The sequence below is a fragment of the Ranitomeya imitator genome, chromosome 6, assembly GCF_032444005.1.
Source record: "Ranitomeya imitator isolate aRanImi1 chromosome 6, aRanImi1.pri, whole genome shotgun sequence".
Lineage (NCBI taxonomy): Eukaryota > Metazoa > Chordata > Amphibia > Anura > Dendrobatidae > Ranitomeya > Ranitomeya imitator.
Genome location: NC_091287.1, coordinates 470,043,239 through 470,056,152, shown reverse-complemented (window position 1 = coordinate 470,056,152; position 12,914 = coordinate 470,043,239). Strand labels below are relative to the sequence as shown.

The following is a 12,914-nucleotide window of genomic DNA, read 5'->3' as shown; positions in this document are numbered from 1 at the left end:
TAAAAAGAAAAAGGCAACTTCATCAAGGTTTTAAATGTTAATTTGATCGTTGTGCTCGGTTTCACTGGTGTGATGGACGGAGTATTGGTGCACTCAATGTCACAATGGTGAAGTGCATGTAAGTGACTTTTGGGATATTCTAGATACAGTCAATGTGAATCTGCACCTTTTTGGGATGCCACAATAGGATCTGTTTCCTTTTTGTATTCTGGTGTTTAGACTTAAGAATAATTGAGTGACCAGATGAGAATTACTGGTAACTATTTCGGCAGACACTACTTGGACTAAGTTTATCCCTGATAAATCTGTAATCAAAGGTTGTGTATTATCCTGGATCTATAGGAAAATAACTGATATATTTCCTAATCACCTTTTATACTTGTAGCCCTTATATTGTTAATCTCTTTTCGACTACTGTTTGTATTGGTTTTTTGTATTTTTTACATTTTCCACTGCTTATTTTTTTATTTTTTTAAAGGAATCTCACTCCCTGGATGATTTTGATCTATTACTATGGACATACAGGTAGTAGAATGGTTAAACCAGTCTTGCCTGTCTGCCTCATTACTGCAGTGTAGACATTGAGAAATTAATCTATAATATTAGAACACTGACCGGTTCTCACTATAATGGTACCCCCTCCCATCAGCGTCACACTGACCTGTTCTCACTATAATGGTACCCCCCTCCCATCAGCGTCACACTGACCTGTTCTCACTATAATGGTACCCCCTCCCATCAGCGTCACACTGATCGGTTCTCACTATAATGGTACCCCCTCCCATCAGCATCACACTGACCTGTTCTCACTATAATGGTACCCCCTCCCATCAGCGTCACACTGACCTGTTCTCACTATAATGGTACCCCCTCCCATCAGCGTCACACTGACCTGTTCTCACTATAATGGTACCCCCTCCCATCAGCGTCACACTGATCGGTTCTCACTATAATGGTACCCCCTCCCATCAGCATCACACTGACCTGTTCTCACTATAATGGTACCCCCTCCCATCAGCGTCACACTGACCTGTTCTCACTATAATGGTATCCCCTCCCATCAGTCACACTGACCTGTTCTCATTATAATGGTACCCCCTCCCATCAGCATCACACTGACCTGTTCTCACTATAATGGTACCCCCTCCCATCAGCGTCACACTGACCTGTTCTCACTATAATGGTACCCCCCTCCCATCAGCGTCACACTGACCTGTTCTCACTATAATGGTACCCCCTCCCATCTGCATCACACTGACCTGTTCTCACTATAATGGTACCCCCTCCCATCAGCATCACACTGACCTGTTCTCATTATAATGGTACCCCTCCCATCAGCATCACACTGACCTGTTCTCATTATAATGGTACCCCTCCCATCAGCGTCACACTGACCTGTTCGGCGCTGTAATCCTGCGCAGAAAATCAATGCAGACACTGTCCATAGGAGGGCGGACAGGGTTCACATAACCGCGCGCATGCCTAGCGCATCAAAAATACAAAGTTGTAACAGGAATATCAGACCATCATTTTGGCCACGATCAGGCTGACTAGTCACTTATGTTGTGGCCAATAAAAAGGCTCATAACCCAGCATAGGAGCGTCTATGTATACTGGGAACGATGGTGGCTTCTTCTGTCTTATCTGTCACATCAAAATTCATGTTAAAGAAGCAGAATGGCGTACAAGCAACTCCAGTACTGTGTAAGTTCTCAACTATAACCAGAGTTGTGGCTACAGGGGGTGCAAACGTGGCAGTGGCATCTGGGCCCAATGGCCTCCCTGCCACATCAGGGAGCAGGCTACAGATGGTGACCGTTTTAATTTTTCAGTTGAAGCTGTGTGATGGCTTGGTTTTTTGTTTTTTTTGCATAGTGCCCTGATAGTTTTTATTGATACAATTTTGGGGTAAAAGTGACATTTTGATCTCTTCCTACCTTCTTCTTTTTTTTTTCCTGTCGTCTTGTAGCTACCAAAAATCTGGCATTTTTATTTTTATATTACAGTAACTATAGATTGTGTTTAATTTTGTACTTTGATCACACTTTTCTGGACAGCTGTCTTTTGTGTTATGTTTCTTTCTCCCTAAACATCTGCTTATTACCTGTGGAAAAGGGGGTGATTCAATTTTTTTTGTGCCCTTTAAAAAAAAATAAAAAAAATAAAATAAAATAAAAATCTCCCCTTTCAGTCCATTTAGGGGACTTTGAACCTGTGATCTGATCGCTTCTATATACAACAATACCACAGTAGAGCGGCATATAGTAAAAATGACTGTCTCCTATGATTCCCAACCACAGACTGGACATAGAAGCAATCATATGAAAGGCACAGGGGTGCCCACTTGGCTCCCAGCTGTCCTAGTAGCCCACTGGCTCCCTGCAATTGCATCACAGGGAAGCCTATGTCCACCCGAACTAACGTCTGGCTGGATCACAGCATTTGAGGCTAACAGCAGTGATCAGTGGGCCCTCTGATCATTGGTGATGGAGGCAGATGTCAGTTGTATAATACAGCTGGCATCTGCCCTCTCTGGAGTGGGCTCAGTACCAAAGTCCCTGATATGCTCCATGTCGGATATATCCGTCATTGGGTGTTAAACACTTCAATACAAAAGAGATGGTCGGGTTCTTACTATTGGGACCCTGTACATGTTTTGTTTCCTGAATCAATATACTATTGCGACTTTATACTTGTCTTGTTTCCTGAAACAATACAGTTGGTCTAAAATAAGCTTAGTGGTCAGTGTGAAAATCTCTATTTTTAATGCAGATTATTAACTATATCTTTTAGATTTTTTCTTTTCATCTCAATTCCAAAAATATTTAAAGATGCTATACACAAAATCCTGACTTTAAATTAAGTAATTTCCTGATGATGGCTTCTCTTTTAATTTGTCTGTTCCTGCTGTTTTCTCTGGAATGCTGAATTGTAGTATGGATATAGTAGTAGATGTAAACCAGGCATGTGTGAACTTTTTTTTTTTCTTCTTCACCTGCTTGTTTTTCTTACTAGGTAAATGCACATGCCTACAGGATTTATGGAGGCGTAAAAAAAAATCTGTTCTGATGTGATGATCATGTTTATGAGCGTGCTGAAAGGTTATTGCGAAGTGAAGGTGCAGGGTATATACACGTGTCCTTTCTTGCCTCCATATGTTCTACATTACTACTGTTACACTGATCATGGCCTGTACTGCAGCTCCTCCAAGTGGCTTGGAAAATCAGGTCACCAGCTAATGGCTGTCACCTAACCCCTCGGAGCATTATTGTCTGCAGTGCTCCAGCAGAAGAGGCAGATCATTCCCAAGGCTCTGAGGTTTGGAGGCCAGGATGCATTAAGTGATGCATTGATTGAAAAGCACTTTGCTTTGGGGCGTCCGGTGTATGTCCTTGCTGGAGTTGGCCTTCTATGGATATTCTAGTATTTGGAGGACAGTGCAGCACACAGAGGGTCCCCACATCTTCTCAGCGAGCGCCTGTTACAGCACAGATGGTGTGCGCCAAACAATATTGGTCAGTAATCTGTTTGTGCCCTAGAAGATTAACAAGGTCCTGGTTTTGCAGGAGCTGCTGATATTTTTACTAAATTAAATGTCTGCAGTATTTTCTGCTCCCAAGCCGGCGCTCCTCGATGGTGGAATATCCCGTCTGACACTGCATCCCAAAAGTAAAAGAGAAACTTTTTTTTTTTTTTCTTCTCCGCTGTGTCAGGAATGCCAAGGCAATTGGGGCAGATTTTTACCTTCTGACAGTACAAGCCAAGCCCTGTCTAGGAAGTAACTGATTAAATTGCTGCAGTCATGTGAGCGGCCAGAGATCTTCAGGCACATCACAGAATGCTTTGTGGCCTCGTTCAATAGACCAAAATCTATTTCTGCGTCATCGGATGAGAACGGACAAGCTGGAGGAGCTTTGAAGGAAAGGGTTATATAGATTTTTTTTTTTTTGTACTTGAAACGCAATGATCCTCTAGGACAACCCGCTCTAATGGATTCTAAGGACTTTGACCTCCAGGATGACTACAAGTCGCCTTTCAATTTTGACTGCGGAGTCGATAGGAATTATCTCTTTCTTTCACCTCATCTGATTAACACTCCTCCGGATTCACCAACGCGTTTTGGCACGGGTAACTTCTCATACCTTCTCTTTGACTATAAGGGTTCCAGGAGCAATGCCTGGATGTGTGTGGGATGTTATATCGCTTCAGGTGGTGACCTCTGCCATGTTCTTGGACCCGGTGTGCCATATATGCAAAATGGCCGTAATTGAGCACTTAACCTAGAGTTTCTTACCTGTTTAGGAATTCCTTTTCCATCCAGATGAATGAACATTTTTATACTTTATTTGTAATGAGTCATGCTTGACTTAATATGATGTTCTATAATGGTATTCCCGAGAGGATATCCTGAAAATGTCCCCACGTCCTTCATGATCACTTTTAGATAATATGTACATGTTTCTGACTGGATGATTGATTCTTAACTATAACAAATGCCTAAACCTTGGATTTCTAACTAGTATTTGGTGTGGGTATTTGGTCTACCTTGAAACTCTATGAACGGCTACTCGTTACGGGCCATTAATACAGATGCTGCATGGAACATCTACGGTACCTTCATATGTGTTTGACTTTCTATAAAGGTATATGGAGAGGATTTTTTTTTCTTCTAGCTGAGGAGCCATACTACCTCGGGCACGACCATACAGGCTCCATGTCACGGAGCATAAATCCTCACACTTTATTTGTATCAGATCATTTTGAACAATTTTGGCATATTCATCAGGAAAACTTTGGGCACATATTTTAGCCTTCATTCTCCTAATGAAGGTAGAAAAAAATGCCCATTTGGCTTCCTCTAGTATGGTATGAACTGCTGTATGAACTGTTTTTTTTTTTTTTTTTTAATTGTGACTACTGGGTGACACAAAGTGGCATATGCCAGCGTTGTTGAGGAATACTCTATGTATGCCTCTGTCATATTGCTCTGATGTGTTGTGCCTAAGGCCGGTTTCACATGCCCAACTTTTATGTTTCAAGCATGGGCAGTCATGTCCTGACTGGGCACTGGTCTTAAAATAAACTTTCGGTCTTGGAAAAATCCCTTAAGCGTTTTCCAAGCGATCTGTAGCATCGTTTGGAAAACTGATTGACAGGTTGGTCACACTTGTCAAACATAGTGTTTGACAAGTGTGACCAACTTCTTACTATTGATGCTGCCTATGCAACATCAATAGTAAAAAGATATAATGTTAAAAATAATTAAAAAAAATAAAAAATCGTGATATTCTCACCTTCCAGGTTTCCCCGCAGCCTTCCCGCTCCTTGCGATGCTCCCATTCCCAGTAATGCCTCGTGACAATGACCCCAGATGACGTAGCATCATGCGAGACTGATACGTCATCACAGGCCATTGCCGCAAAGCATCCCTGGGAACGGAAGCATCGCGAGGAGCGGGAAGGCTGCGGGGGCCGCCGGAAGGTGAGAATATCACGATTTTTGTATTTTAATTCTTTTTTTTTTTTTTAACAATTATATGGTTCCCAGGGCCTCCTCTGGGTACCAACCGCACATGATCCGCTTACTTCCCGCATGGTAGGCATAGCCCCATGCGGGAAGTAAGCGGATCAAATGCATTCTCATGTGTGCGGAGTCCCCGCAATTCTGCAGAAAGAATGAACATGCTGCGTTTTTTTTTCCGGAATGCGATTCCGGCGTGGAAAAAAAACGCAACATGTGCATAAAAATTGCAGATTCTAATAGGATGCTTAATATGAGCATTTTTTTCACGGTTTTATCATGTTTTTATAGCGAAAAATCATGAATGTGTGCACACAGCCTTAAGGAAGCAATTTAACAGCAGGCGCAAATATTCATCTATGTGAACTTACGGAGATTTACTTGAAATGTTGTTTGTTTTTTATGTTTTGGAGTTTCTTGAATACACAATTTAATTGTATCAGGCCTCATTCAGACCAGGTTTTTGTTTTTTTTTAGTTTTAGCAATTGAATGCTCAGATTTTTTATTTTTTCGCTGACCCATAGACTTGCATTACCAGTATTAGGCCGGGGTCACACTAGACCGTAATACGGACGAGTGCAATGCGATAAAAAATCGCATAGCGCTCGTCCCAATGTTAATCTATGGGGCAGCTCCTATCATCCGATATTTTCTCGGCCGTATTCAGGATCCGAGTGAAATCGCAGCATGCTGCGATTGTCAGCGTATCTCGGCCGAGAATCGCCAAAGTCTATGGGGGCGAGAAAAAATAGCACAGCACACGGACCATCAGTGTGACTTGCGAGAAATTCTCAGGCATTGGGCAGGTGACAGGAAAGGCTCAGCCATTATTTGCTCATTTTGCAAGTGTGTGAGAAAATCTCGCCATACGGATGCCATACGGATGTCACATGGATGTCAAACGGATCATTTGATGCGAGAAAATCGCATCCTCGCACTGCACACGGATCACTGTTTTGGTAACATTTGTGCGATTCTCGTCCGTCAAAAAAGGACCGTTTTTTTATACGTTGTGTGTGTCCCCGGCCTTAATCCCACACTAGGATCAATATCGGACATGTATCCGCAATATTGTAAGGACTGCTCAGTCCAAGGGAAATATCGGACACGTGACAAGCCCCATAGACTCTGATAGGTATGAGTGCTGTCCACAAAAACAGATGACACTCATTTGTGAAAAATGTGAGTGTGAATGAGGCCTTGGGCTTATATTTTGTATTATTTGTTGATTTAATTTAAGTATATATTGATCAGTTCTAAATGTATTACTCTTACTATGGATTCTTGTTTTAAACATTGCTACGTGATGAGATTATTCTGGGTCACTGCATTTGCATTTCTTAATTATGTTGGCCTCAATTATAACATGGTTGGTCAATGATTAACACACAAAACCTGTTGGAGGAATAGATGTACGATGATGAGTCTGCCAACACAATGGCAACATAGTGAATTTTGATCACTTACAGCTTCTGCTCCTGCCAACGTATAAAAAGTGACCATTGCTGTGTCTAAACGGTCCCTAAATTTCTGTATTCGATATTCTCACTGATCCCAGGAAATTTCAGAAATATTCGCACTACACTAAGGCCTCATTCAGACGTCAGTGATTTTTCTCTTATGCTAAAACTGGAATGATTTTTATTAGTTTTTTGATTAGACATCAGAGTTTGATTCATGTGTCAGTTTTTACCAGCAGGATTTTTTTTTCTTTTGCTTTATGTTTCTGCTATGAAACAAACCTACAAATCTGACAGTTTTGGGATGGCACCCGAGTGCTGCCCAAATATTTTATATTATTTGTATTTTGTTTTCAGACCCACAGACTTGCATAGGTGAATTTGTGTACACAAAAATACTCGTAACAATTTCCAATTTGGTCTGCACCAAAACATTGACATGTGAATAGCCACATAATCTATAATGGGTGCTAGTTCCATCCATAGAAAAAAAATGTGACGCCCAGGAGACCGGGATACCCAGCACCGGACCAATGGAGTCTGTCTCTTGAGGGGGATGTCACGGGTGGCTTGACCCAGTGCTGTGGCCTCAGGCAATGCACAGTGTAAAGGGTATCGTGAGGGGACAGGCACTTACTTGATCAGCAGCAGGTTCTCCCAGCGGTGACGATCTCGATCCTGGATAGATGGCTATTGTCCAAATGAAAGACTGAGGCACTGAAACGTTTAACCAGTTTACTTTAACATAAAAGGATTTACAACCAGTCCTGTCACCGGAGTCTGTATGGGAACTCTGAGTTACTTTGACCCTGCCGGGGTCTTCGCCTCTTATTGTGCGCAATTTCTGTGTGGCCCTGCTGCTGTATGTGAACTGGCTGCCGGCCCAATCTGTCCCCTCCGGGTCCTGGTTCGACGGGCAACCCGAGTCCTTTTATCGGTTTACCCCCTCTGGGAGTACCGCTGAACTCTGTGTCTGTTGCTGCGTCCGGCCCCAGTGAAGCTGATATCACCTCACGTTTTTCCGGTTGCTGTATTATATATAATGAATACAGCCACGGATCCGGTATCCGTCTTTGCGCCTGTTCTGGGTAGTGATTAATGCTACCCGGTTCTCACAATGTCCTTTTTCTCTATCCCTCTTCTCCTCAGGCCGGTGATTTAGGCCTGGTAACAGTCACAGGACTGTTAGAGATTCAACTGTATGACCTCTCACTATCAGCTCCTTGGCCCAACTGCCATTTCTTCTCTCAGACCAGAATGGATCAAGGGGAGTCTCTGGAGCTCCCCCTTCTGGCCGGAGGTGGTAGTGCAGTCTTGCTATTTTAGTATTTGTACTTACTGTCAGTAACTATTTTTGTGGCAAATACCCCTAGGGGTGCCACATTCCCCCTTAGTTAAGAACAGTACTCCGGGACTGTGGGACAATAACATTTTGAAATAACAATTAATATGTATAGAGTCTTAAAAATGAAAAGTTACAACAACCACTCAAGGAAACAAAAATAGAGTTCTGTAAAAAGTCACTTCAAATAGCGTCCATTAATACAGTTCTATCCTTGAAACTATTAGGAACGGCACTGTACTTAGTGTCCAGGAATTTAGTTCCATTTTTCCAACGGAGTTATCAATATAAAGTCTAAAGAAAGTTCAAAAAGAGCAAAAAGCAAAGTTCAAAAAGCAGTCTTTCCGGAGCTTTGATTTAGTGCCTCCGGGCTGATAAAAAGTTCAAGAATATGCAATAAGTTCATACAGACAAGTCTCTGTAGGCACTGGGCTTAAACGTTGCAGACTGATAGCAATGACTATACTACATTTTCTGTTTAACTATATACGGCATAACATATATACAATTCACATTATGAGCTTTATAGTTGGTAATCTGCATACCTGGCCGGTAATTGACCCTGGGTACTACGCTGTGATCTACGTAATAGCGGTGTCTCTTCATGTGGTGTACTACTGTCTACTGCGGATGTAGTATCTGCCCGCTCTGCTAAAGATAATTCCACGACTATGGAGTTGGCAAGTCCACCGTGAATGGGATTACTCTGACCAGGAATCTGTTCTTCCTGGCCTGGAACCTCCTGTAGTACGGGGTCAGCCTCTTCCTGTCTTGGGACTTCTGGTATTGGGTTCGGTGTTGGGTAAAAGGCCACCATGGGAACCACTACTGCACCATGGTATGTTAGTAGGGTTTTGGGAAAGTCTCCTATACAGGTGTGATACACTTCCTCTTCTTTTTCCTTTACTGGTTGAACCTGTATGGGTTGAATAACTTCTGGTTCTGGCTGGACAACGTCTGGCTCTTTCAATGCTTACGGACATAATTTAAGATTGTCTCTTGACACTAGTACAGATGTTAAGCCTCCGTTTTTGCTAATGAGACACATTTTAGGATTATCCACTCTTGTTGGTAAAACTGTGTAGGGTACGGCTTCCCACTGATTGTCCAGTTTATTGGTTCGACGATTTCTCTTGAGCACTTGGTCACCCGGTCTTAATGGGGTCGCTAGAGCATTCTGGTTGAAAGTTCGCTCTTGTCTTTCTCTAGTTTGCTGAAGGCTTCTTTCCACACTCTCTTGCACTTGGCGATACTGCTTTTGCCGTATGATATCCCAATTGGAGTCTTGAACTTCTGCGTCTGGTTTCAGAATTCCCATTTCTAGATCGATTGGTAATTGGCCGGGTCTTGCACGCATAAGGTAAGCTGGGGTGCAGTTGGTGGAGCTCACCGGGACATGATTATACAGATCCACCAAGTCGGGCAATTTCTCTGGCCATTGATTCATTTCTGTCTCAGGTAAAGTCTTTAGTAGGTCTATTACAATATGGTTCATCTTCTCGCATAAGCCGTTTGTTTGTGGATGATAGGCCGTCGTCTGGATCTTTTTGCAACCATACATATTACAGAATTCTCTGAAGATCTCTGATTCAAAGGCTGTACCTTGGTCGGTGAGAACCTGTTCCGGATATCCATGGGGTCTACAAAAGTACGTTTGGAACGCTTTGGCTGCTGTTTTTGCTGTCAGATCTTTTACGGGTACTACTACCAAGAAACGTGAATAATGGTCCACGATGGTCAAGGCATAGACATAGCCGGACCGGCTTGGTGTCAACTTCACGTGGTCCATGGCTACAAGTTCAAGTGGTTGTTTGGTGATTATGGGCTGCAGTGGTGCTCTTTGGTTCTTTTGATCGTTTCTTCTGAGGTTGCACGGGCCACAATTTCTGCACCACTGTTCGATTGATTTTCTCATCCCGACCCAATAAAATCTTTCTCTTAGAAGTACTTCTAACTTTTTCCAACCGAAGTGACCAGCACCATTATGGTAAGCTTCGAGGACCATCTTCACATCTTGTTTAGGCACAATAATCTGCCAAACCAATTCATGTGTTTTCGGATTGGTGTATCTTCTACAGAGCTTCCCTTGATACAGGAACATTTTGCCTCTCTCTTTCCAGAGTTGATGCGTCTCTTCTGGGGCATCCTCATAGGGATATGCACTTTGCTCAGTCAACAGTTCCTTCACCAACTTCACAGCCGGATTGCTGTCTTGGGTGTCAGCCCATCTATGGTGTGCTAACGGATTAAAATTCACCTCTTGTTGTTTCTGATAGGTACTTGACTGATGATGTTTTGCCTTGGGACGATGGAAGGCTGGTAGTTCAATTTCTTCAAGCTCCCCCGTTTCCTCTTCTACATCTCTCAAGTGTGGCATCCGGGATAGGGCATCGGCATTTCCATTCTTGCGACCTGCTCGATACTTGATTATGAAGTTGTAATTAGATAACCGGGCTATCCATCGCTGTTCTAACGCACCTAATTTGGCTGTGTCCAGGTGGGTCAACGGATTGTTGTCAGTATAGACAATAAATTCTGCAGCGGCCAGATAGTGTTTGAAACGCTCCGTCACAGCCCAAACTACTGCCAGTAGTTCCAATTTGAAGGAGCTGTAATTTTCTGAATTTCTTTCAGTAGGCCGGAGCTTTCTACTTGCAAAGGCGATGACTTTCTCCCGACCTTCTTGCTTTTGTGACAGCACCGCTCCTAGTCCCACATTACTGGCATCGGTGTAGAGGATGAAAGGTTTATGGTAATCTGGGTATGCCAGAACCTCTTCTCCGGTTAGTGCCTTCTTTAGTTGTTCAAAGGAGTCTTCCCTTTCGTCGTTCCACTGAAAAGGAGGGTTTCGGTTTGAAGGTTTCTTCGTCTGCCCTACCAAGGTGTCTTGCAAGGGTGCTGCCAACTTGGTAAATCCTTTTATAAATCTGCGATAGTAACCCACCAATCCCAGGAATTGTCTCACTTCTTTTGCGCTGGTAGGTCTTGGCCAATCCCTTATGGCGCTTATTTTCTCGGGATCTGGTGCTACTCCCTCCGAACTCACGATGTGTCCCAGGTACTGTACCTTTGGCTTGAGAAGGTAACATTTGGATGGCTTGACTTTCATGCCATACCTGGATAAGGCTTCGAACACTTCTGCCAGGTCTATTAAGTGTTGTTCGTAAGTCTTTGAGTAGACGATCACATCATCTAGGTACAGGAGGACGGTCTCGAAGTTCTTGTGTCCGAGGCAGCATTCCATCAGCCGCTGGAAGGTACCGGATGCGTTGCAGAGTCCGAACGGCATGCGATTAAATTCACATAGACCCATTGGTGTGGTGAATGCCGTCTTTTCCTTATCTCTCTCAGCCACAGGGACTTGCCAATACCCGCTTGTTAAGTCTAAGGTGGAAAAATAATTAGCAGATTTCAAAGCAGTTAAGGACTCTTCTATCCTAGGCAAGGGGTAGGCGTCTTTATGGGTGATGTTATTAATCTTCCGGTAGTCTACGCACATTCTCATGGTACCGTCCTTTTTTTTGACAATCACTAGAGGGGCCGCCCAGGGGCTACAGCTGTCTCTTATTACCCCGGCCTGTTTCATTTCCCTCAGCATATCTTTTGCACATTGATAGTGAGCGGGCGGTATGGGTCTATATCTTTCTTTTATTGGGGGATGGTCACCTGTGGGGATTGTGTGTTCTACCCCTTCTATCCGTCCGAAGTCCAATGGGTGTTTACTGAAGACTTGTTCATATTCCGTCACTAGCCTATACACCCCTTGTTTTTGATGGGTAGGTGTTGAATTTATGCCCACGTGTAGCTGTTGGCACCAATCCTCCATTTCTCCATCTGAGCCATTGCCTTCCACCTGACAGGTTGGTTCTAAGGGCTCAATGGTTGTGATGGCATTGTTGTCAACAGTATATAGCTTTGCCATTGTAGCATACCTTGGCAAAGTGACCTCTTCCTCTCCACAGTTCAAAAGTCGTACCGGCACTCGTCCCCGGTGTACCTCGACTATCCCTCGTGCTGTGAGTATAGTGGGCCTGCTGTCGGTGTACACTGGTTCTATTAAGGCTTGATAATCTCATCCCTTAGTACCAATGGCTGCTCTACACCATACCAGCATTTCTGTTTTTGGTGGGATTACAATAGACGTTGGATCACTTACCCTCACACTGCCGATTTCTCCACCTGCAACTTCTACCTGTTGCCTTAACATCAATACTTTTATTTCCCTCCGGAGAACTCTCTGCTGGCAGGATTGGGCAGTTTCAGCAATTTGCTGTAAGACAGAAATGACTTCGGAAAAGCAGTTCTCTAACACATTCATTCCTATCAATACAGTTGGTTCACAGTTCCGCCGGTCAACATCAACAACAATTATACCCTGTTTCTTCAGTTCTACTTTACCAATCTTTATGGTCATCTCCCTGAATCCTAGTTTCGGTACCAACTTACCATTACTGGCCCATATATCTAGTTCAACATCAGAGGGCCCTTTATCAATATCTGCATCAGCCCAGTACCTCTTATAAAGGATATACGGTATAGATGAAATCTGGGAACCTGTGTCCAGCAAAGCGTTGAGGGGAATTCCGTCCAG

At 43.4% G+C, this 12,914-nt stretch overlaps 1 protein-coding gene across 4 annotated transcripts in view; it reads left to right on the top strand.

Moving 5' to 3' along the window:
* The window catches only part of TPD52 (tumor protein D52), a 127,449-nt gene that overhangs the window by 90,995 nt on the left and 23,540 nt on the right, over positions 1 to 12,914 (top strand). Inside the window, exon 1 of one of the 4 annotated variants that reach the window (XM_069731515.1) lies at positions 3,265 to 4,128. The exons of 2 other annotated variants lie outside the window; for them this stretch is intronic. In XM_069731515.1, the coding sequence (XP_069587616.1) occupies positions 3,990 to 4,128 (139 nt within the window). In that variant the 5' untranslated portion in view covers positions 3,265 to 3,989. Of the gene's footprint in view, positions 1 to 3,264; positions 4,129 to 12,914 lie in introns of those variants that run through there. One more of the 4 variants, XM_069731517.1, reaches the window with a different exon arrangement.